The sequence below is a fragment of the Neophocaena asiaeorientalis genome, unplaced genomic scaffold (genome assembly GCF_003031525.2).
Source record: "Neophocaena asiaeorientalis asiaeorientalis breed wild unplaced genomic scaffold, Neophocaena_asiaeorientalis_V1.1 scaffold521, whole genome shotgun sequence".
Lineage (NCBI taxonomy): Eukaryota > Metazoa > Chordata > Mammalia > Artiodactyla > Phocoenidae > Neophocaena > Neophocaena asiaeorientalis.
In genome coordinates this window covers 2,298,269-2,324,073 of record NW_020174712.1, presented here as the reverse complement: position 1 = coordinate 2,324,073, position 25,805 = coordinate 2,298,269, and the positions used below count along the sequence as shown (strand labels likewise).

General features: G+C 40.6%; 1 protein-coding gene across 5 annotated transcripts in view; it reads left to right on the top strand.

The window, feature by feature from the left end:
- The window catches only part of CASP3 (caspase 3), a 34,717-nt gene extending 9,543 nt beyond the window's left edge, over positions 1-25,174 (top strand). Inside the window, exons 2-9 of one of the 5 annotated variants that reach the window (XR_003005196.1) lie at positions 5,735-5,802; positions 7,567-7,691; positions 11,129-11,257; positions 11,662-11,837; positions 12,171-12,291; positions 13,966-14,087; positions 22,920-23,157; positions 23,676-25,174. Coding sequence is in view for 4 of the 5 variants with exons in the window: in XM_024759921.1 (XP_024615689.1) it covers positions 5,750-5,802; positions 7,567-7,691; positions 11,129-11,257; positions 11,662-11,837; positions 12,171-12,291; positions 13,966-14,087; positions 21,427-21,624 (924 nt within the window). In the remaining variant the exon portion in view is untranslated. The other 4 variants (XM_024759923.1, XM_024759922.1, XM_024759924.1 and 1 more) reach the window with 4 other exon arrangements.
- The last annotated feature ends 631 nt before the right edge of the window (positions 25,175-25,805 follow it).

The window sequence follows — 25,805 nt, the reverse complement described above, 5'->3', positions numbered from 1 at the left end:
ACACGGACTCCGTAGTTGTGGCTCGCGGGCTCTAGAGCGCCGGCTCAGTAGTTGTGGCACACGGGCTTCGTTGCTCGGCGGCATGTGGGATCTTCCCGGACCAGGGCGCGAACCCGTGTCCCCTGCCTTGGCAGGCGGATTCTTAACCACTGTGCCACCAGGGAAGCCCTAGGTTACATCTTAACCTTGGTATGAACCAAGAAGCCAAATGCAGTTGACTCTTGAGCAAGGAGGGGTTAGGGGACCCTCCCTATAGTCGAAAATCCGAGTGTATAATTTTTAGTTGGCACTCCATAGCCATGGTTCTGTATCCATGGATTCAGCTAACCTCAGATGGTGTAGTGATATAGTATTTGCTACTTTTAAAAATCCACGTTTAAAAAAAAAAAAAATCCATGTGTAAGTGGACCTGTACAGTTCAAACCTGAGTTGTTCAAGAGTGAACTGTATTTTAAAATTCTGGAAAGCTTGCCACTATGTAAATCTAAACTTTCTATTACCGGTCATAAGGATAGAATCGCTTTGTCCCACAGCTTTATTGTTGGCAAGAAATAAAAGATTGTTAGAAGTTAATATTTCAGTCCAAGAATCACTGCGCTGTTGCAGAAGTGTTTGGTAAGACGTCTTATGCCCTTGATCATTGGTGGGAACATAGCAGCCTTTCGGGGTTCCTGAACAGCTACCGTGCACCCTGCATTTGGCAGACTCATTCAAAGCGCCAATTTGAGGCAAAACTCTGGGACCAGAAAGACACTGGCAGGAGCTCTGGGTTCACCTTCAGAAATTTTATTGTCTTTTTTCCCAGCCCACTGTGTTTTCACTCCAGATTTTCCACAGGCTGGCCAGAAAGTCTTGAAACATAAATAACACTATTTTCTCATGGATTATAATATAATGCCAATAAACCATTTATTATGTATCTGCCTGCATTTCCAGAATTGTTAGCCAACCTGTATTGTTCTCTCAATTAGTCAAATTAACAACTTTGTTTTTCAACCATGGATGGATAATTATTTTGACTTGTGTTGGGGCAAGTTGGCCTCCGTATTTATGGTTGAAGGAAGTTTGAGATTTCTATGTGCCTATTATGTGTTTATTATACATACAAAAGAAGAAGAGAAAGAGAGAGAGACTGGGACGTGGTACACAGCAGTCAAGGAAGGGTTGCTGCTTTCATAGTAGTAAAGTACCACTATTTTTATCGCTCTTGAAACAGGGCTGAGAGTTGAAACTGGCTAACACAATACTGGTTGGTATAGTCTACCATTGTTGGAGGATATTATTTTATAAAATAATGTTTACTACAGTTTCCTAACTTAAAAAAAGTAGACATTATAGAAAAATAGAAAATATGAAAAATATTAAGGAGTAATTAAGTTGCCAGTGGTCCCATCACGCAGAGATAGCCACTGTTAATAAACAGTTAGTTAAAAGGTAAAGATACTGTAGAACCAGTGTATTGGATACACCATGACTTCACTATTTCTCTGCACAGATTTTCAATATTTTGATGAGTAATACATATCCTTCCCCTTCCCTCCTCTCCCTTATCCCTAGAGTTATTTCCTTAGGCTGCATTCTTAGAAGTGTAAGTTTCCTAGAGCAGATGTCAAGCCTTTTATTGAGGAGTGTGGGAGGGACATGTTTCGGGAGGTGATACCAATTTATGTCCCTTCTATTCATGTCTGGGAATGCCTGTCTCACACAGCTTTGCTAGACGTATGCATGATGAGTTTTTGTATTACTTGGTAAAATGCACGCATAAGTACTCATGAAGGTATAGTTAAGACATTTGGGGACTTTTGTCTCAAAGTTGTCTCTTCTAAACAGAGAGAAAATGGGTGCCATCACGTGAGAAGTGCCTCATCCTCCTTGCATCCAGTTCACCAGTCTTCATACGTTGTGCCCAATTAATTTGTCTTCCTTGCGTTATTATAGTGGATGAGCCCTCACTTGTTCTTATCTGAGGCTAATACTTGCCCATATGTGAGCTAGATTCACAGACCCCCCTCATCCCTCCAAGAACTTCACTCTTTTTCTCCTCTTGCCTTATTAATTTCTCACTTTCTATGGATCATTCTCATCTGCATAAAATCATGCTTTAAAAGGCTCATCTTTAAAACCAAGCCAAACAAGAAATGTCCTCTACCCCTGGCCCCCTTTCAGCTACCATCCCCTCTCCTTGCCCCTTCACGGTAAAACTATGTTGACTCACTTTTGTTGTCTTTACTCATTTTTCTTTTCCCATTTTCTCCTCAACCCATTGCAGCAACATTGATCCTTTTAAAGTATACTTTTCAAAAAGTATGAAACTTGACAGTTGTGTAAATATAAAATATGTCAAACATTTTATTCAATTAATTGATAATAGAACCAGTCCGTTGTTAAGACCAGTTCAAAGGAGACTTTGAACAATAAACATAGATGTAAATGGTTGGGTATAATGAAATGAATTTGCTAATAGAAGCAAAACTAGTTAATACCCTATAAGGCAATAAAGTGTAATTTGGGAGGGTCATCTTTTCTACAAGTTGCAAATCCATTACATCATTACAAGACAAAACTTGTTTTCATTGCTATCAATAAGAATCATCTGCATGGCTTCCTTTTTTTGTGGCTTAACTTCCTACAAAGTTGTAAAATAGTCTAGTCAGGAGAAGGTCAGTGAAAAGAGGACACCCTATACAAATGAACTTATCTACAAATCAGAAATAGAGTCACAGGTATAGAAAACAAACTTATGGTTATGGGTTAGGGGAGGGATAAATAGGAGATTGGGATTGACATATATATACTACTATATAGAGACAACTAGTAAGGACCTACTGTATAGCACAGGGAACTCTATTCAATACTCTGTAATGGCCTATATGGGAAAAGAATCTAAAAAAGAATGGATATATGTATATGTATAACCGATTCACTTTGCTGTACACTTGAAACTAACATAATATTGTAAATCAACTATACTCCAAAAAAATTTTTTTTTAAAATAATAAAGTCTTAAAATGGAAAAAAAAGACACCCTGTAAAATCGGATAATCCCCAAGCTTTCTCTAGCCAATGCCTAGTACCACCCTGAAATAACATCCAGTAATTTCTTCACCCATTTCCAAGTCTGGGACAGTTTTTCCTGACAATCCCCACTATGCCCATTACTTCCTTGCCAAAGCTAATGGTCTCTGTCCTCATCTGAAATGACCTCTTAGCAAGATCTGAAATGATCAAACACTCTTTGGAAGGCTTCTGCATATTTTGGTACACCCCAGCTACCTGATTTCCCGTTTCACTCACTTCTTTTTAGTCTCCTGCTGGCTCCACTTCCTCCAGTAACCCTCTAATCATCAGAGTGCCCCAGTATATCTCCAGCCCTGCTCTCTCCCCAAGTTGCAGACTCTTAATTACCTATATCCACTATTTAACTATAGTCCAAACTTTATCATCTCTTTCCGGGACTATTCCAGAGGGCTTCTCACTGGCCTCTGTGCTTCCGCAGTGGATTCTCCACTCAGCAGACAGAGTGATGTGGGATGCGGCAGGCGGACTCTCAACCACTGCGCCACCAGGGAAGCCCCAGAGTGATCTTTTTAAAGCATGCTGTCCCTCCTCTGCTTCAAGCACTCCAATGGTTTCTCCTTCTTGCAACAAGGATAGAATCAAAGCTCCTCTTGGCTCCTGAGGCCCTATATGATCTTGCCTTTCCCACTTCAATTCCCTTCACTCCTTCCCTTCCTTTTCCATGCACTAATCGAACTGGTTTTCTTTTCTGCACCTTGAATACACGAAACTCTTTCAGGGCCTTTGTACTTGCTGGACGTTTCCCCAGCAAGGCAGCCTCTCTAGGTGGCCTCTATGTCATTTAGCTCTTTCTGTCAATGTCACCTCAGAGATGGCTTTCCCAGCCTCCTCAGCTAAAGTAGCTCACACTACCAGTCTCTCTATTACTCTACCCTATTTTGTTTTCTTCATAGCCCCTATCAGTATCTGAAATCTTATTATCTGTAATTATTCTTCCTCTCTAGAATGAAAGTTTCTTGAAGGTAGGAATTTTGTTTTGTCTTCCACTCTGTCCTAGAGCCTAGAATGGCACCTGGCACAAAGAACGTGCTCACGAAGTATTTGCTTATTGACTGCAAGATGGTTCATCCCAGTTGTACACAGCATCCTGCCTTAGTTTTCTAGAAAAACTGCAGGAAGTAAGATGATAGAAAAGCAAAGAGCTTTTGTAGAAATGCACAGCAAAGACTGACTTTGAGAGAAGGTGAAACACTACCCCCTTCGGTGGTTCCAAAATGGTGACACTTCCTCTCCATATTTTTTTTTTCCATCTTCCCCCACGATAGGTGCACACCGTACTTAGGGACAGAGGAGGAAGGAACTGAGCTTTGGAGAAGAGAAGAGATGTCTCCTTAATTTTCAAGAGACCTTAAAAGGGGGGACTTTGGTAATGGGGAGGTGTGGGAAGATAAAAAAGTTCTGGAAATGGATGGTGGTGATGTTTATACAACACTGTGACTGTCCTTAATGTCACTGAACTGTACACTTAAAAATGGTTAAAATGATAGATTTTATGTATATTTTATCACAGTTTTAAAAATTTAAATTTAAAAAGGGGGAGGGAGCCTAGGACTTTCTGTAAATGCTTTTGTGGTTGAGTGAGTCCTGTTGACGGGGTGTGTATTCTTTTAAGATTTCTGATTTTAGCGTGGGAGTTAGGTTAAAAGTTCTATTTTGATTGGAATTTTTGAGATAGGCAGGACTTCTAGAGGCTGGAGAAAAATTTTTTGTCCTTGTTTTTCTGTATTCTTTATTTAGGGAGGCAGATTGCCATAGAAGTACCTTTGCTTTGGGGAAGCTAGAGAAGACATGGTAGAACTCCAGACAGGTAGTAAGGAACTGGCTTCTTCAGAGGCAGTAGGGAAGAGTGGGAAGAAGGGGGCCTCCATCACTAAGCTTTGCGTCTGTGGACAAAGCTACCTAATCACTAGGAGTTGGGTTTCCTGACTTTTCAGATTGTTGGGAAAATAAAAGATAAGATGCCTAGCACAGTACTTGCTGTATAATAAATGCGCCATAAGTGAGAGCTGCCTTGATTAGAAGGACTCACTCACTGTGGGAGGTAAACAGAATTGTCTGACAGAAGAATAAAGCAGGAACTTTAGTTTTTACTTCCAGGTTTCCTAAAGCCGGTCCACCACCTTAAATGAGAAAGTGGGATTTTCATGTCTAGTTTAAGAGTAAAGATTATGTGGAGGTTTGGAACTTCCTGGTGCTGAATCTCTTGGGAATCTAAGCATCGTAGAATAGTGTTATGTGAGGTATACCGTTTTTGGTTTTTGTTTTAACTGCATTGAGTTGGAAGGCAGAGTTCTTACCAATGACCAGATCTGTTGTAATAGAAACAAGTTGCCGTGTGTATCTTGATCTGGTGGGGTATCCAAATGTAAAAATGTATCAGGCTGCACACTTCCTATCTGTGCACTATGTGTACTTCATAGCTCAATTAAAAACGAGAGAGAGAAATGGGCGACCTTATACATACCTTTACAAAGGATTGTTCTCAGGTTTGACTCACAGAAGCCTTGAACAGTAGAGGTGAAGCTGGAAGAGTGATGGTACTGCTAATATGAAAATATTCGTATAGTGTTTATTTAGAGACATAATCATTGGAATAATTAATGCAGTGATCTTATAATGACTGATTTTGATTAACATCATTTTCTTTATATTCTAGTTAATAAAAGTATCCATGGAGAACAATGAAAATTCAGTGGATTCAAAATCCATTAAAACTTCAGAGACGTGAGTATTTAAATGGAATCTCATACAAGCAGAGAAAGATGGGTGTATGTAGTACAGCAAAGTTTGAGGAAGCAGAAAGAATATGGGCTTTCAAGCCAGAGAGGCCCAGATGACTTCCTACCTCCTGTGACAGCTGCATGGCTATACACATGTTAACTTATCCTCTCTGAATCTCCTCCTTAAAATAAAACTTTCACGGAACTGTGGGGAGGTGGGAGGGTGCCTGACGTGTTGTCAGAAACCCTGCCTTAGTAGCAGAAGGATGACCCAGGAGAGGCAGAGGCACCCTCCGAATCTCTGTGCAGGATGAGAGGTTCGTGTTTGGGGGAGTTTTTTGGCCTCCTGTTTATTTGTGAGTTTTAAGGCTAAAATAAAATGCCAGTTCTCAGTCTGGGGAAGAATTGCCTGGTTATAGATGATCTTTTACCCTTTGTCTCCATCTTCCTTTTTGGAATATTCTGCTCATTAATGCTTCCAATAACCAGCAGATGGAGAAAGGGAAAAGATAGAACTCAAACACTCTTAATTCATGTCTGTTATTATCCATTTGGGATCTCTTGTGGTATATTTAATTCTAAAAGTTTATTTCTGGGGTCCAGTATTATTATTCTGGACCACCCAGGGAATTATAAACTAATTTTAGTACTAAACAATACTGTTACAGCAGAGCTATTAACAGGTTACCAATAAAGATTTTTGCAATATTTGTTTAGCAAAGGAATTTGCCTAGAAATTAACCTTTTGAAAGGCAGTCTCATTTTAGAGGTTTCTTGCCTTTTTTTAAACCCTTTTAAACTGATTTACACATTTTCCTACCTTTTCCTATCATACAGAACATAATTTACTATTTTAAAAGGTAGTAATTTACTATCCTTTTCCAACAGTATTTTTAGAATTGCATATAATGTGAAATACTCCCAGGTTGAGTGTGTGGGTACATGGACGTTAGGTATCAGTTTTTTGCTGTTGTTTCCTGATTCCTGGTCCAGGTCAAGGATCAGGTTTGCAGACTGTTTCGGTCAAGTTTTATTGAAGCATAGCCACACCCATTCGTTTACATATTGTCCTGGACGACTTCCACCAGCTGGATGGAGTGGGCTGCAACAGAGTCTGTACAGGCAGCCAGCCAGCCTAAAATACTTAATATTTGGCACTTTGAGAAAAAGTTTATTGACCCTGGTCTAGATAACAGAGGTTTTTGGATAAGTGACCTTTAGACAAGTATTTTCAATTATTTGCAACAGTGATTCTATGTAGCAATAAATTATTAGTTTGTTCAGTGCACAGGGTTTAAGGAACAATTTAGGAATTGTGATAAATATTGTGTTTTGAGTCATAGTTGCCTTTTGTTGGTTTCCCTATCATTTCAGGGTAATTTTTATGATTTCACTCTTACCTTGAAGGATAAAATATTTTAGAAAGTTTAAAAAAATTTAAGTATAAAATGAATTTGATGAAATTTTAATAAAATTTAGAGGAAAGCAAAATACAGAGATTAAAAGTCTGAACTCTGAAGTTCAACAGATGCTTTCAGCCTTGGGTCTGACACTGTATCTGCATAACCATCAGCCTCATAGTGGTCACTTCCTCATCTGTGAAATGGGTTTTTGTGAAATTTTAGTGAGGGAAAGCCTGTTGCACACAACCTGGCATATTATATTCAACAAATGTTAACTGTTCCTATGTGTTAGAGAAGTTGTGTCAATGTGAACAGCAGCATTGGTCATTTCTCTCTTTGTAAACTGTTGTTTGATTTCCAAACAGAAAGATCTTACATGGAAGCAAATCAATGGACTCTGGAATATCCTTGGACTATAGTTACAAAATGGATTATCCTGAAAGGGGTTTATGTATAATAATTAATAATAAGAACTTTCATGAAAGTACTGGTATGTATCATAAGATAGTTTTTAATCCTTTACAAGTATTTGTACCATTTATATTTGGTGTAGTATAAAAAACAGAATTGATGTTATTATTTAGTAAACTAATGACACAGAATAGCCATGAAGTAGAGATAGAGCAGGACCCTATGGGTCCTACAATTCAACATGAACTCTTAATCTTCTACCCATCATCAATATCTCTCCCTCTTCTATCTGTATGTTTATCTCTTCTGCCCTGACTTCTGTGTAACCCTTGCTTCTTTATCTTCCTGCTCCCTCTTTCATGTTAATGGAAGGATCTCAACAAATAGTAAGTAGAAGTATTTTTCCATTCCAGGAACTGTGCAAGGCACTCACAGAAATTGTCTTGTTTAATTCTTAGAGCACCCCTGAAAACTAACCACCATTAGATGCCGAAAGGTTAAAAATCCTTGCACAGAGTCCCACAGATGATTTAGTAGCAGAACTGGGACTCAGCGTTGGTGCTCTGAATCCACTTTCTGTGCCACTTCACCTGTGCCTTCATTCATTCTGTTGACTTTCTCTTCTTCCCCTGAAAAGAAAACAGACTCCCCAACCTTAAAGAGACCTTTCTTTTACCCTGCTGCCTCTTAAGCTTTGATCTGATTTTTGTCTCCTTCCCTAAATCTTAAAAACACGTACTTTAAACTTGCCATCTTCTCTTCTTTCCATTCCTTTGATTCTGTTTTCTCTGTTTCTACCTCAACAGCTCTGTAGAAGTTGCTGTTAGGTTCACCATAGCCTGATCACCAGATCCCGTTCTCAGTCTCTATACTATGTATGGCTTGAATCTAATAATACTTTCAGAGGTTGTTTTTAAGAGAATGTAAAAAATAAAATCCCTCACGATCCTAAAAAGCTATTTAACATCTTACTGTATTACTTGATATTTTTTCCTTGACAGTTTCTTTCAAAGCTTAATTTTATCCATAATAGTAAGCAATATTGTATTTTGCTTGTTCCATTTAATGTAATATAAGCGTTTTTTGTGTTGCTGTATAATTTTCATATCCGTTATTTTAATGATTATATAATATCCCATTCCCTAAATATAATGTTCACTTGACTTGCATAATTTACCATATGAATGAACACTTTGGCTGTTTCTTCATTTTTCATTTTTAAATTGGTGCTCTGATAATTCTTTGAATTTGCATATTAATTGTATTAGAATTAATTTTAGTTAAAGAAACTAGAATCTGCTGATTCAGTTTAGGAGGCTATCTACCAGAGTGCTGGTGAAAAGGGAAAGAAGCCAGATTACACTGGAAAGATAAGCTGGATTTGATGTTAGATTCATTATAAGGAGTGAGGAAAAAGTAGTTGAAGATGAGTGTCTAAACCTGAATGGCACCATTTATATTGCTTTCGGCTCTAAGTTGAGATACAACCTTCAACCGTTGGGTATTCTGCCTCACGTTGCTAGTTATAATGCCCTTGTCCCATAGAATTTTACATTGTTGAACTTATTGGAGTTTTTTTTCTGTCCAGTTTTATTGAGATATAATTTACACACAGCACTGATAAGTTTAAGGTGTACAGCATAATGATTCGATTTCCATAGATCATGAAATGATTATCACAATAAGTTTAGTGAACGTCCATCAACTCCAATAGATACAACATTAAAGAACTAGAAAAAAGCTTTTTTCCTTGTGATGAGAACTCTTAGGATTTCCTCTCTTAACAACTTTCATATATAACATACAACAGTGTTAATTATGTTTATCACATTGTATGTTGTATCTCTAGTACATCCCGAGTACTTACTTATCTTTAAAGGGGGAGGGGGAAAATTGTTCTACTCTCCCCCCAAAAATACTTAGGCCTGTAGTCTGGCTTTAGCCTTAGAGTGAGCCCCTTTTCTGCTTTGAAATTTGAAGATCAGGTTCTCACAGCCACCTCTGACAGCCTGGTATTTTTTGTTCAACTACTAAGTGGCTCACAAACCAGGACCAGAGTTCAGTCACCTTGTCACACAGCTGCATGGTGTCCTCAGCCTTTCCAATGTCAAAACCTTGATGAGCTTACTTTAATTTTATAAAAATAATATATGGCCATAATATACATTTCAGAAATTACAGATTAGCAAAAGAAAAATTGAAATCACACCTAATCACACTACTCAGATAATCAACAATAATTTGGAGCTAGAAACATCTAGTCTTTTTTCTATGCATATGTGTTAAGTTTACTCAATGTGTGCCCTCCCCCTGCAGCACTTTAGGATTTTTAAATCTGAATTCACTGTTCAGTCAATCCGTACGTGTATGTGGAAGGCGCTGTAAAGGCATGAGGAAAGCCCAGGACTCCTGGGTACAGTCTGCTCACCAGCTTCAGTACTTTGTTCAAGTTCCTGGACTCCTCTGTGCTCCCACATCTGTGCAAATGAAGCCAGTCATGATAACGGTCTCATGGTGGTTAGAAGGCTTAATGGAGACCACGCAGAGCAGAATAGCTGATGAACAGTGCTAAAGTGGCTAGTGGTTTGTGGGGTTTTTCCTGAAAAGGTGTTATGAAAAGTACTAATGTATCTTAGAATTGTTGGGAACTTGAAATCAAAGAAATAGTTCCTCTGAGTTTGTGAGGTGTGTATTGATACATATGTGTGTGTGGTGGTATATGTGTGTTTGTGTATGTACAATATGTATGTGTGTGTGTGTATATACTTATAATTTTTTCTTTAAAGTAGGATCCTATGCTTTTTTTTTTAAGTGACCATTTTCCCATGGCAAAATTTTGTCTACAAAATTTCAGTGGCAGTATAGTATCCCATTATATAAATGACTTTTAATTTATTTAACCAAACCTCTCTTGTTAGGCATTTAAGTTTGTTTTTCACTATCTAAGCAGCTGTGAAAGACGTCTTTGTGACTGTAACACTATAACAGTTTATGTTATGAAGTGTCTTATATGCTAAGAAATGAAAGAGACTTTGTGTCACCACGATCAGAATATTGAATTTTCTTAGCATTTGCAAGGAAGAGTTTACTGTAGATTGTGTGAATCACTGAATAGTTCATTTCAAAGCAATTTATGGGTCTTTTTAAAATTTATTTTTATATATGTTTTATTTTTGGCTGCACTGGGTCTTCATTGCTGCACACGAGCTTACTCTAGTTGTGGTGCACGGGCTTCTCATTGCTGTGGCTTCTCATGTTGAGGAGCACGGGCTCTAGGCACGCGGGCTTCAGTAGTTGCAGCATGTGGGCTCAGTAGTTGCGGCCCGCGGGCTCTAGAGTGCAGGCTCAGTAGTTGTGGTGCACAGACTTAGTTGCTCCGTGACATGTGGGATCTTCCCAGACCAGGGCTCAAACCCGTATCCCCTGCATTAGCAGGCGGATTCTTAACCACTGCGCCACCAGGTTAAGTCAAATTTTTTTTTTTAATGCAACTAAAAGTAACTTTTTCTGTTCAAGGGATGGCATGTCGGTCTGGTACAGACGTAGATGCAGCAAACCTCTGGGAAACCTTCACGAACTTGAAATATGAAGTTAGGAATAAAAATGATCTTACATGTGAAGAAATTTTGGAATTAATGTACAGTGGTAAGAAATAATGAAAAGAATGATCTTCGTTGTCCAATTTATGTTACAATGTAGCTGTAATTATACACATATAAAAGTAAAGCATGAGAACTGTGGAACTAAACTGTACACAATCCTACTCTCTCTCTCTCTCTCTCTCTCTCTCTCTCTATCTCTCTATATATATATATATATTTTTTTTTTTTTTTTTTACTCTATATATTTTATGTCAGTAAAACAAGTTATTCATACCAACTCACTAGAGTGGTTTGAGGTGTGTTGCTCTGCCCTAAGTTGGGTTTACATGATCTCTTAGTTCTGTTCTCAGGTTTCTTCATCTTATTCCCATACAGTGCATATGAAATGGTTGAATAAAATTGCATTGGTTTTCTGATGGTTTTTCTTGTTTGTGAACGTTTTCCCAGTTTCTAAAGAAGATCATAGCAAAAGGAGCAGTTTTATTTGCGTGCTTCTAAGCCATGGCGAGGAAGGAAAAATTTTTGGAACAAATGGACCTGTCGATCTGAAAAAATTAACAGGTTTCTTCAGAGGGGACTGTTGTATAAGCCTAACTGGCAAACCTAAACTTTTTGTTATTCAGGTAATATATAACTGAGCAACCTGGTTATTGAGGATTCATTAGGGATTAATTTACTCAATTGCGGATTATCAAAAAAATTTATTTTTTTCCCTGAAGCTACTGAACTATTGTTAGTTTTTTGTTTATTTAAACTACCACTTAGGAGATAGAGGATAAATTTTAATTTTAGACTTCTAGCAAAAGGATTCTGCATAATTAACATCAATTTTTACAGAGCCTTTGCATTTCTTAGAAATAACAGTTGTACATGTACACACATATTTTTTAAATAAATGTTTAGTTTCTTTTCTTTTTTTTAACTCTTTAAATAAATGTTTATTTTCTAACCTCTAGGCTTGCCGAGGCACAGAACTGGACTGTGGTATTGAGACAGACAGTGGTGCTGAGGATGACATGGCCTGTCAGAAAATACCAGTTGAGGCGGACTTCTTGTATGCATATTCTACAGCACCTGGTAAGAAACGTACTAATACTGAATGTTATATGTAGATTTTAAACAATGAAGAGTGTGTTCCAAAGGCTGTCATGATTTTGATATTCATAAAAAGCCAACTTGGGGCTCCCCTGGTGGTGCAGTGGTTGGGAGTCCGCCTGCCAATGCAGGGGACACGGGTTCGAGCCCTGGTCCGGGAAGATCCCACATGCCGCAGAGCAGCTAGGCCCGTGCGCAACAACTGCTGAGCCTGTGCTCTAGAGCCCGTGAGCCATAACTACTGAGCCCACGTGCCACAACTATTGAAGCCTGCACGCCTAGAGCCCGTGCTCCGCGGCAGGAGAGGCCACCGCAGTGAGAAGCCTGCGCACCACGGCAAAGAGTAGCCCCCGCTCCCTGCAACTAGAGAAAGCCTGCACGTAGCAACGAAGACCCAACTCAGCCAAAATAAGTAAATAAATAAATTTTTTTTTAAAAAGCCAACTTGTCTGTATTTTAGGGTACCTTAACCACAGACAAGTCTTAAAAAGTTGTCTTTAGCAAAGTTGGGCTAGAAAATATGCATCTATAGGAAAGCATACTTACATAGTGTCATTCATGAACTTGATACCACATGGAAACTGTATTAAAACATAGGACAAGTCAGAGCTTTGCCCACTTCCTGGAATAGGGGAGAACTGTGTTTTCCAGGAATTCTTTGGAAGATAGGAAATTGAAAGGATAAGCCTGAATAGCATATCCGCAGGTAGAAATGGAATGAGGGAAAATAGAGTTAAAAATGATTTATGAATAGGTTATCAACCTCCACTTTTTTGTGGTTGTATTATACGTGTCATCATATAAATAAATATTTATTGATCATACAACTGTTTACTTATACAACTAAGGGTGTCACAAAGTTTGGAAATATAGGGCAAATGTATTTTTAAACAGTATTACCTTTTTAAATATAGTCAATGTGACTTCTTTTAACCCCCAGGCATCTTTCCAGATAAAGTACTTTCAAATTAAAAGCAATGGATCCAGGGAATTCCCAAGCAGTCCAGTGGTTAGGACTCAGTGCTTTCACTGCCACGGGCCTGGGTTCGATCCCTGGTCGGGGAACTAAGGTCTCACAAGCCGTGTGGCACAGCTGAAAAAAAGGAACGGATCCAATAGCTGATCTGGGAAAAGAACAACAAATACACTATTTCCCCTTTTTGGACTTTTGAATATACTATAATGTGTTTATTATACTCTATTCAGATGCCCTGTAGACAAATTTAGGCCACTCAGATGTGTGTGCGTACGTAAGCAGGTTATTTCTTGGATAAGCCAATAATCTGATTGCAACACGATGCTACTTATAATGATCCTTTTCATTTCTTTGCTTTTGCATCTTCTGCACGTTACCCTTTTCTTCCCTATTGGAAGGGAAGCCCAGGAAGTAAAATTCTCAGTAACTCAGTGGTGAAGTTAGTCCACAACTCTTTTCCTTGTCGAAGCAGAGGTATACATAAAGCACCCATTTGGTTTTTGTTTTGTTTTCCCCCGGAATCAAAGGTGTCATTTATTTATTTATTTGTTTGTTTATTTTTATGGCTAATAATACCTATGGATGCTTATGCTTGTTTTTACCTTCATGATTATGTCGTAATTTATTAAAGCAGCTAACATTGGCTATCCATGATACTTTGGTTACATTTTGCCTTGTAGGTTACTATTCCTGGCGAAATTCAAAGGACGGATCCTGGTTCATCCAGTCACTTTGTGCAATGCTGAAACAGTACGCTCACAAGCTTGAGCTTATGCATATTCTCACTCGGGTTAACCGAAAGGTAGCAATAGAATTCGAGTCCTTTTCCAATGATTCTACTTTTCATGCAAAGAAACAGATTCCTTGTATTGTGTCTATGCTCACAAAAGAACTGTATTTTTAATCACTGAAGAAACGGATGATTTTTTTTTTTAATCTGTATGCCAAGTGAGGAAACGGTGTGACTGATAAACTATATTTTCCTCTCTCATTTAAATCTAATCTAATCCCCCAGGTGATACATGGAAACATGTCACTTTCATAGCAATAAAACTACTATGAAGCTACCTCAAACACAATCAGGTAGTTGAAATTGAATTTAATTAAGAATAAATAAAAATGGATAATGGTACAGTCATTATGAGAGGAAATGATTGTAAATTAACAGCTCTCATAATTAGCAAGTTTTAGTGATTATGCTATGCTACAGATTTTCAAGGAATTATGGAAGAATTTAAACATTGCTGTAATGTGTTTCAGTGATATTGACAATGCTCTTGTTTCAGAGAACATGTTCTGGTTTTTGTCAAACTATAGACATGATGATGTGGAATAATGTATCCTCGAACTTGGTGGTCCATGTGCATGGTCAAATGCTTGAAGACCTTGATCTTAGAATTAGTATTTGGAGACAAGACAATAGTATTTTTACATCACCCATCTGAGCACATGGTGTTGTGATGTCTGTCCCGAGCATGTCCTTGTTGTTTAAAAAAAAAGAAAAAATCATGTTTAGTATTGAAAAAGGAACTAAATGTTTTACTTGAGAATATGCAAGAAAACTAAGTTGACTCTCTCAGGTTAAATGCAACATTAATAGAGGGAGACAGAGTTAGGACTATAAGGTGCTGAAATGCAACTCTTCCCACCAGCTGCTGGGCCTCGCATTCCCACAGAGTATCTGAAGGGCTCTTATGCAAAACCTCAAACTTTGATCACACTGATAGCAGCATGAATTGAAGAAATTCTATAGGAACATACTAAAATACAACTTACAGAATACACAGTGAGGTGTGAGGAAGAAACAGTAAATCAATCAGCCGGGCACTTGTAATTAGAAGATGGCTTGAGCCTGAACAGGGACACAGCGCATCCTATGTCATGAAGGCAGAGCCATAGACTACGGCTTCAGGAAAAGGAATGCTGGCTAGTTTCTTCATGTACATGGAGGTGTACATGGAGGATGCTCCCAAGGCAAGAAGCTCCAAGAAAGTGAACCAAATCAAACTTCTGAAATGGAAATTTTCAAAAGATGGTGAGAGTCATAATAAAAGTTGTAGCACTTTTTTTTTTTCAATTTTTTCAATGACAGCTTTTAATTGGATATTAAATTCTTATCTGCCTTTCTGCAGATAGCACATTATATAAAATACAGCTAGCACCATTACCACTGTACTGGATACACTGAATAACAATTCACTTCTCACTTTACACCGAGGGGGAGAAGGGCTGCAGTTGTCAGCCTGTCAGAAATTAAGTATGTAAATTAATGCTTAAGTGTATGAATATGAATATGATTTACAAGACGCTCAGAGTGTTGTTGGGGGAAAATCCTGAGGTCTCTCATTCCCCTTCAACGATAACAAGTGCTCAGTGACCTTGACAGACGGCACGCAGACATGGGTGTGGCCACGTGTGCACTTGGCCACCAAGCTTTGGGAGCTGAAGTACTCCCGAAGAGCAAATCCTGGACTCCTTCTGGAATGTCCCTTTCTGCCATCCATGAACGTCAGCCCATAAAAGCAGTTTCATTAGCATTTCCTCATTTTCCAAAATAAGCGGTGAGTGTGGCCCAATAATCTGGGCCCTCAACCATCCTTTGCCAAGGATGGGAAAAATCATAGCACTCTTTGTAGTAAAATTTTTGAGCATGTTAAGTTGTATTTTGTTGACATTTATAATCAAAGGAGAATGATACTGTTGTGATCATATACGGTTCTCTGAAATGAAAGGACCATGGCATGCAGGACGTTAGCAGTCATTCAGTCTTCCCTCCTTTGGTGCCCAGGGAAACTGAAGGCCAGAGAGGAGAAGCAGCACAGCCCTGAGCCGTGGACAGCAGGCTAGGAGCCTCCTAGCTCAGGAGATGTTGAGCTGTCCCTGCATCGCTGTATCCTGCTGCTTTTCAGTCTGACATTTCCTGTGAGCCTTCTTTTGCTGAAAGAAAGGAACTCACGTTTATAAATGAAAGCTTTTTGTTTTGGCTATGTCTGTAATTTTTTCGAAGTCAATGAAGTATCTTAAAGTGTGCGGGCCTCTCAGTGTTGTGGCCTCTTCCGTTGTGGGGCACAGGCTCCGGACACGCAGGCTCAGCGGCCATGGCTTACAGGCCCAGCCGCTCCACGGCATGTGGGATCCTCCCGGACCAGGGCACGAACCTGCGTCCCCTGCATCGGCAGGCGGACTCTCAACCACTGTGCCACCAGGGAAACCCCTATGTGACAATTTTATTAAAAATTTGTTATTATGAATTTTTATTTCCAAATATAAATTTTAACTTAAAATTACCATCACATTCAAGTGTTTGTTGTTATTTCTGATGTGCTACTCACTGAAATTAAAATATTTTTAACCAAGTGCTTGATTTGGAAGGGCCAGAGAAGATGCAACAGGACCCTTTAATCAAATACTTTGAGATGGTGGCAAATTACCGAATAGGATAAGCAGCCTTCCTTTTCTCCCAGGTCCCTCTCAGAAGACCATTTCTAAAGTTACCATGATGCCAGGAAGGATACGAAGTTTGCAGAGATCACAGCCCCTAAATATGACCATATTTTTGTTTGTTTCCTTGCTTGGAGGAATGGGGAGTAGCAGAGTATAAAGGTGGGAAGAAGTCCCCTTTGTGTTTTATGTACTTAGAAAAGAAATATGAGAAAGTGCAAACATGAGTGGTTTACATTTCTTCCAGTATTTCTATAGTGAATGTACATTACTTTTAAGTCAGAAAACTAATAAAATTCTCTAATTGGGACTAGGGGATTGCTGTTTCCAAGGAGTAGAGGGTGACATGAATAACTCCCTTAAGACTTTTAAAGCTATAGTTCTGTAGTACGTTGATAGTAGAGCCCATTCTAATCTCTGCTAAATAAAGAAGTCTTCAATATTAAAAAGAAAAATACCAAGGCCAAGAACCCAATAGAAAAGTGGACTAAGAGCCATGAACAGACAGTTCATAGAAAAACACCATATGTCCCTTACACCTCAGATGAAAATCTTAATCATCACAAGAGAAATTCAGATTAAACTAAGGTATCATCTGTCATCTAGCAGACGGACAAAAGACCTCATTTGACAACATTCTGTTGGCTGAGCTGTGGGGAAATGAATCCCCCGTTGGTGGGACCGCACAACCACGTGTGGAGGAGAATCCGGCAATACCTATCCAATTATTTACTCTTGAAGTAGCAATCTCAGGTCTTGGAGCTCAAACTGCCCATACACCCGTACATGTACAAAAGTATATACGCAATGATTCACCTCAGCATTGTTTTAATACAGCAACCCAGCTGTAAAAACGATAGGTTAGATACACTGATACATCCACACAGTGGAACACGACTTGCTGTAAAACAGAACGAGGAGGACCCTCTTGAACTGATAAAGGTCTCCAGCATGTATGATCAGGTGGGAAAGGACGAAACACAGAACGCCATAGACAGTATGCTGTAATTTGTGTAAAAAAGGTCTAGGGGGCGGGGAGAGCATAAGAATATGCATAAAGCAACACCAGGAGGATAAAGGGCACTAATATAAATGTAAATGGTGGATGGGAACAGGGATGGAAGTGAAATTTCTTTTGTGTTGACTTTTCTATATCGTTTTGACTTTTTGGAACCGTGTCAATGTATTATTAATTACCTGGCTTCAAAAATGGAATCAAATCAAGGGGGGATGGGGATGGCACAAAACTTTCAGGAATGAGAACGTGGTTCCATACGGGGGTAGGGCTGGGAGGGATGCCATGGCTGTCCATAGCCATGTTGCAGGATTTTGTTTAGCTTGTTTATTTTCTTCTTTGCTTCAACCTCTGTAGGTATTAGCTGAGAAATCGTAACACTCTTGATATTAGAACTTGAGCCTAAAGTAATACTCAGCATCAGCTTTTTATAGCTCAAGGAGCAAACGACTATTCACATTCGTTTCTTAGTTCACTCTCTAGTTGTTCCATCCTTATCCTTTGCAATATGATTGTAATAAATTATCACATGATGAGGCAGACCAAGAAATATCCATCAAAGAATTTTTGTGCACAGAATCTCCACCGTCTGCTACGTTGATAATTGAAAGAACTGAGGAACTGACATGCTTAGGGATGTTCAGAAAAAGCAAGCATCTCCCTTTCAAGAAAATGTTTTTCCAGATTTAAAGTTGGTGCAAAAGCTATTAAGTAGCATGTTTGAGCTAAGAGGCCAATGTCTGATCTACACCTTACGCCTTGGTTTTAGGTGACTTAAATGTCAGCTCAGGGACCTAACAGCCTCATATACAGTTTCCCAAGAGGGAAGCATGTTTGGCCAATGTATTGAAAGCTAATTCACTGATTTTACTGAAATATTTCCAAAGACTCATTTCTTCCTGGCAGGTTTAAGGAGCATTGAGGAGGCCACTGTGGGTGGAGGGGAGTCAGCTTGGGACCTTGCACTGCGAACAAATCAGATTTGTCTGGCTTGTGTGTATCAGCTCTGGTCTGATTTATCATCACACCCTTGACCCAACCCAGGCTGATACAAAATTAAATGATCTAAATATTAAAAGTCTGTCCATTAAGGACAGATTCCATTTGCCTATTTTCGTTTCAGTTAATCCCTGTTGAAGGTACCCTTGGTACCTTCTAAACAAATTTTTTTCAAAAAACCTTTAATGTGAGAAATTTAATATGAACTTTTTGGGTATATCTCTCTGATATTCAAAGCAATCAAATATCCTTTATATTTCATTTGAATTTCTCATGTAAGTACAAAATGGGACAAAATTAGAACCTGATTTACCCGCTGGGTTCTCTCATCTCCTCACATGCCCTCAAGCATAGAGCAGAATTAATAGGTTGAAATAGTTGAACCAAAACAGTGGTTTGGTTTATCCAAGGAAAACATAAAAAAGATAAGCTAGACTCAGAGCCACTATAATACATTCACATCCTTAAAGTTAACCACTAAAAGTGTTAGGGATTCTCTTTACAGTTTTCTTCTTGAAAGTCATCAAGTCACTGATGGAAGCTTATTGGGAAAGTTTATCTATGAGCCTTAAGGGCATCTACTCTGTGTTCAAGCCCTGATGTAAAAGTCCCTTCAAACCACTGCACTGATATCAACTTGCTTAGTTGGACAGGAGCATAATTTTAAATCACATCAATTCTGGGAAATTCCTAGTTGACACCTGCACTGTCTTTGAAGGTCTTAAGTTTGTGGGGCAACTCATTTTTTTCAGCATGTGAAGCTTACAGGTAAACTATGACTAAGAAATGTTTTTCACTAAATACAGTCACAGTTCATTTCAGTTCAGAATTCCCCCCCGCCCTGCTTCACCTCCCACGTGCCCACTTCCTCCACTGGGTTGGTTTCGTGTAGTTTGGGTAGTACCAGCTCTGGAATCCGCTCGCTAGCTGCCTCTTCCCCAGTCTGAACTCCAGTTTCTCTTTCTCTAAAATGGGGGCAATAATATCTTCCTTCCAGTAGTAGTGACATGAGAATTTTTAAAAAGATAACGATGGAAAAGTTGTCTTGACAGATTAAAGCTCTAGAGAACCATGGCAGGTTATTCTACGTATCCATCAGTTTGCTGTTGTTGGAAATGCCAGTAGAACTAGGGAAACTACTTTCTTGACTTAGCTGTACTTAGAGCTCTCAACTTTGCGCCCCTTCTATTCTAAGTGAGGCTTACATACCATCCTTCTTGAGCCAAGAAGAAGGGGTAGGGGTCTGGGCTTCAAAGGGCAGGAAGACAAATCACAGGAAGAGGAGAAGAAAAAAATGTCTGGTAAACAAATGTTTGCCTTGCCTTGCAGATAAGTCTTTCTGATTTAAAAGTTCTCTCTAGTAATAGCTCTTTTCCTGCAACAAGCCCTTTATCTAAATTCCTTTAGGCAGTTAAGGGAGAGGCAAAAAGCTTTTCCAGAGACTGCTGGGTCTTCATTGCCTTCAGGCCAAAACATCCACGTCAAAGTGGCTACTTTGGGGTGGCATATTCTGCTTCCCCTCACAACTTTCTCATTTAATGACAAAACGAAAACGAGTTAGTAATGAGTTTGAAGTCCCTTATTCAAGGATTTGGGGAGCACAGCGTCTCACAAGCAGTGGAACCCACTTCCGGAGGGATTTTGGCCAAGAAGGAGTTTACAGAGAGAAGAGGCCACGTGGAAACAGCACGACTGGGTAGGAGGGTGGGGATTTCCTTACAAAACTGGCAGGTCCTGTTTTCTAGGGTAAGGTAAACTAGCTAAAGCTGAGTTGGAGGATTGTGAGTTGTGTATGTCAGGTTTCCTTGGCAGGAGTTTCTGGTAAAAGCAGGCTGATTTAGGCTTAGATCTGTGACATGGGTGGGGTCACTGGATACGCGAACTGTCTTTATCACTCTGTTAATATGTCAAGTTACTTGAACCTCAGTTCTGCTTGGTAGTGGAGAACTCATCGGTTTAGAGCAAACCCAATCCACTCAGAGTTAAACCATCCAACTTGGGGCTCACTCCCTGCCTGCGAGTTTGTGAAGCATCATGACACGCAGGGAGGAGGAGGTTGGAGGTATCTGGTCTTCCAGTGTCACAGGTGCCCCGTGGGTCCTGCTGAGATGAATGTCGTTCTGTGTGGCTGTCCTCCTCCCCTCCCCCCGCTCTGGCATCCATCAGGACACCAGCGTTCCCATGGGGTTTCTGCTCTCACAATGTACTCTGCGGCCACTCTGCGTCCTCTCATCCCCAGTCATGAGGCCCTTTTGGGGAGGAAAAATAATTTTCCCTCTACCCTTCTGAGTTCTTGGCTGAGGTCCCTGTAATAAAAGACAGATTCACAAGACAATAAACGAACAGAAGTTTGTGAACCTGTGTGTACATGGGAGACACCCAGCAAAACTGAGTAACTCCCCAACATGACCTAAACCACTGGCTTGAATAACCTCTTCACTAAAGACAAAAGAAAGAAAAGAGAGGGGAGCTCAGTTATGGGGACGGTTGCCAAGAAGAGCAAGGTAAACAAGGGCAAGGTTTGTCACACAGATTTCAGTCTGTACCTCCTCCGTTGTTAGGTCCCTTGTGATTAAGGGTTTTCCTTCCCTTCCTGGTACGGAGAGGGAGATAACCCTACAAGTGGAAATTTCCTTTGTAAATGTACATTTCTCTTGCAAAAGAGTAACTTCTCCTTTGTTTCCAGAGCTTCTCCTGTGTCTGTAGTTTCTCAAACGAATCCTATGCCGAAGAGGTATTTCCAGGCCAGCATATTCTCCTGCTGCCCTTCACCCATCAAAGTCAGCTGCATCTCAGAGCACAGAGGAAGGTTATTGAGCTGTTTCCTGAGCCCTGGTGGGACAAGCAGGGTGTCTGGGAGGCTGCCCCCAGCCCACCTACTTAAGCCCTTTCTACCGCTTATGCCTTATTCTACAGCTACCATGATGCAGCGGGCGCAGCGGGAGCTTCTCCTTCAGGGATCCAAGAAGGAAATGGGGTGCCAGTCTGTTCTAAGTTGCAGAACCCCAAATCTAAGGGGCTGCACAGCAGGGCTCCTTCTGTGAGGCCCTCAGCATGGACTCACCCCGGCTCTCTCCTAACCAGGTCTCCTCCCTTCCCCAGCTTGGAGGATTTTCACCTGGTGGCGGGGAGGACGGAGAGGGAAGAGGCAGATCAGCCTTCTCTGTCCGTCACACCTGGCCTTCAGCTGGTAAACATCAAAACACAAGAACTTAATGCAACAAGTCTCCTTGGGGCCATGAAGGCCTTGCGTCTCACAGCCAAATCGACAGTGCGGGAACAGGAAGTTGTGACAGGGTGAAAGGAAGTGAGGATGCAGATTTTGCCACATGTGCTTATGATAGTAGCTACCCTTATGCAATTTCTCTATGCCAAGCTCTTCACAAACAGTATCTCCCTTAATTCTCACAAGAATCTTAGGAAGTAGCATTATCATCTCAATTTGCTAACTGAAGTTGAAAATTTGTAATTGAAAGCTCAGAGGTTAAACAACTGGCCTAAGGTCACACAGCCTGTGGTTGGTAGTGCCTGAACATGAATCCAGGCATTTCTGCTTCCCAAGTCGTTGTTCTTTCTACAATCCCCCGATTACTCACTTCTTTAAAGGACACTGAATGAAAACACAAGCCAAAGCATGCACCTGGAATCTAGAAGGGAGCGTGTGTCTGTAAAACAGATTGGGAAAACACCTTACACCTGATCCTCAGAGCTTTGTCCTTGTGAGATACTGCATCAGCATGTGTATGGAGAGTTGGTCAAAGTGACAGACGATCAGAAAGGATCTTTTCTTGGTGGGGGTGAGGGGGAGTAGCTGGAGGAGAGAGCAGAAGAACGCAAGATCTCAGATCGTTATGAACAATGTGAACAAATGGCAGAGACTCACTTTTCCAGAACCTGCCCTCAAGATGACCCACAACTATACTTTAGTGCATCACTTAAAGAAGCCACCTTAAAGGAGGGTAAACAAGCCTCAGGATAGAGCTGGCACACTACAGAGTTGGAGTCAAATTTGGTTGAAAATGGGCAGACCCCTATCCTGTGATGTATACACTGGTTTTCTTAACTAAAACATTTTGAAGTCTCTTGGCAATGCTTTTAACACACCATAATTTTCTTTTTTGCTTTCCTTTTCGATTTTCTATCCAACTCCATTCTTCTTTCACCCATCTGTCACCTTAGGATCCAGAAAGCAAAACAGCAGCAGCTCCTATAGCTGGCGGAATGAAGTCGGGAGCACCTGTCCATGGTGTTGTGTGTGGGTAGCAGCAAACATACATGAGCAAGAAGACCCACAAGGAGAGTCTGGGCTCCAGGCATCGCTCCAAGCAAGGAGTGACTGTGTGAGCATGCCACAGAGTTGGGCAACTGGGAAGCCGAATGATGATGTGGCTTTTAGGAACTCAAAAACAAAGTGGAGGTGAGAAACAGGAAGGAGCCATTGTGAAATTGAAAGTTCCCTGGCTTTGGGATCAGCAAGGTCCAGTCACGAAGCCTGATGTCTCTGCTCGTTTACTACATGACCTTGGGCATTTTCGTTCACCTCCGTGAACCTCAGTTTTCTTATTCATAAAATAATTAAAACCATAACATCATCCTTGCAGTGTGGTTGGGAAGATTAGAGAGGATGCATATATAACACACGGCTTAGGACTTCACAAGCAATCGGTTCTGTCCTACATCAAGGCTCATGTATTTCCTAAGGGATCGTCCATGACTTCCCTCAGATTCCTAGAGCTCATAATAGGTTGGATTCACAGCACGTATGTACGTGCAAGGCGGCTGAGCTAGTGCTGTGAATTCAAGGTGCAAGCAGCTTCTGCAGAAAGCTGCAAGAATGTGAATATGGATTGGTCCCTGCTGCTTTCATTTTCTACTGATGCAAAACCATTTACCACACACTCAGCATCTTAAAACAACACGTTTATTCTCGCACAGGTTTTGTGGTCTGGAGTCCAGGCACAGTGGAGCCCTCAGGTCAGGGGCCAACCAAGCTGAAATCAAGGTGCCCGTGGGCTGTGTTCTCATCTAGAGGTTTGACTCAGGAAGAAACCATTTCCAGGCTCATTAAAGTTATTGGTAGAACTCAGTTCCTTATGGCTGTTTTCTGGCTGACTGTCAGCCGGACATCACCCTCAGCAACTACGAGCCTCCCTCGGGTCCTTGCCTCGAGGGCCCCTTTACAGGCGGTTCATGGCATGTTGTTTACTTTTAGGCCAGCAGGAGGATCTCTCACTTCAAATATCTCCTCCCTCCAGAGAAGGCCCAGGCCCCCTTCTGAGCTGTTCACTTGCTCAGGTGAGGCTCAGCCAGGATCATCTCCCTTTTGATTATTCACAGGCAACCAGTTGGAGACAGTTACATCTGCAAAATCCCTTCACTTCTGCCACGTAACCTAACCTATGACAGGAGTGAAATCCCACCATATTCCCAGGTCTCGCCTGCACTCAAGGGGTGAGAATCATACAGGGCATGGACACCAGCGGGCAGGAATTGGGGGGGCATCTGAGAATTCTACCCACTGTGCCTGCCTGGTCATGCCCAGCTCCAAGTGAGGGCTGAGGGCTGAGCACGGAGGTGAGTAACACTTGGTAGACACTTTATGAATCAGCTTTGATTCAGCTGGAAGTTCACCAGGTGATTTTTCTTCTTGCTAGATTAACGTATTCTACAGAATTACAGCAAAAAAATTCCGGATACCACACCCTGAAAGAAAATTGTCCTTTTAGGAAATGTTTTGCCCTGGAGGAAGCATCTCTTACCATCTCAGACACCTTCCATCCTGTTCTGCAGACTTCTTGAGGCTGTAATGTACATTCACAAGAATTCAGGTCACGTGGCCTGAGATCTACTTTTTAAAATACTCTCAATCTAAATATGGGGAAACTAAGGCCCATACAGGACTAAATGCACCTGGCCCCCTTCTCTGGGCCTCTTGCAGTGATGTCATGACCAAAATGTCCCTGCTGTTTAAGGAGAGACGTATCAATTGAGTAGGATTCCTAGTAGGTGGTCTAATGAGTAGGTGACCACCAGAAAATGGAAAAAATACTAGCCAGTGTGGGGTGGGTTGAGGGATTTTCCAAATAAAATTTAATGTCCTGATGACTACCACTATAAAGAGAAAGAGATGGTAAAAGTTATTTTCAAATTAATTGAAACTGAATTATTGGAATTAATTGAGGAATATTTCTTTTGCATAAAGTCTTTTTTCCCTCATTTTCAATGAAAAGAATTTTGTATTAATATTAATAGGCTCCAGGTCTATTGGGATTAAAACAGCTACAAAGTTATCTTGTTCATTACCTCCTATCCAGATCACTGAAACCTGATTGGTTTACCAGTCTCTAGTACCCCTCCAGAAGATTTTTACATCTCTTTCAGGCTGAGCTTCTTAACAACACCTGGCAGTATTAGTTTTCCCTTAAAGAAGGATCCCCGGGTAGGATGGGGAGGGTGGGAGGGAGACACAAGAGGGAGGAGATAATGGGGACATAGACATATGTATACGTATAGCTGATTCACTTTGTTATAAAGCAGAAACTAACACACCACTGTAAAGCAATTATACTCCAATAAAGATGTTTAAAAAAAAAAAAAGAAAGCATTCCCCTGTGCTGAAAAAAATGTGGGGTTAGATTTGAGAAAGACCTGTCGGGGTCAAAAGTCAAATGGGAAGAGTGGTTCTGGGTCTGTGCAAGAGAAGATCCCAGAGTCTGTCCTAACCCAGCACTCCAGTGCAGGGAATTTAAAGAGCTAAGATGGGGGGCCGTGGGGAGTGGGCACGGACTAGCTTTACTAAGAAGTGCCATCAGCTGAGCGTTGCACCGAAACCATACTGGCTTGGAGGGATCCTCATTAATGTTGGAGGCAGGGACCCCGGCCAGAGCCCAAGGATGTGATGTGAAGTCATCAGATTCTCATACCCCACTGTTGGTAATGCAAACTTGGACAGCCACTTGTGAAATCAGCTTGGCACTTTCTTAAAAGTTAAGTATCCACTTATTATATGAGCCGCTCGTTCCACTTCTAGGTGTTTATTCAAGAGAAATAGAGATGCATGTCCAC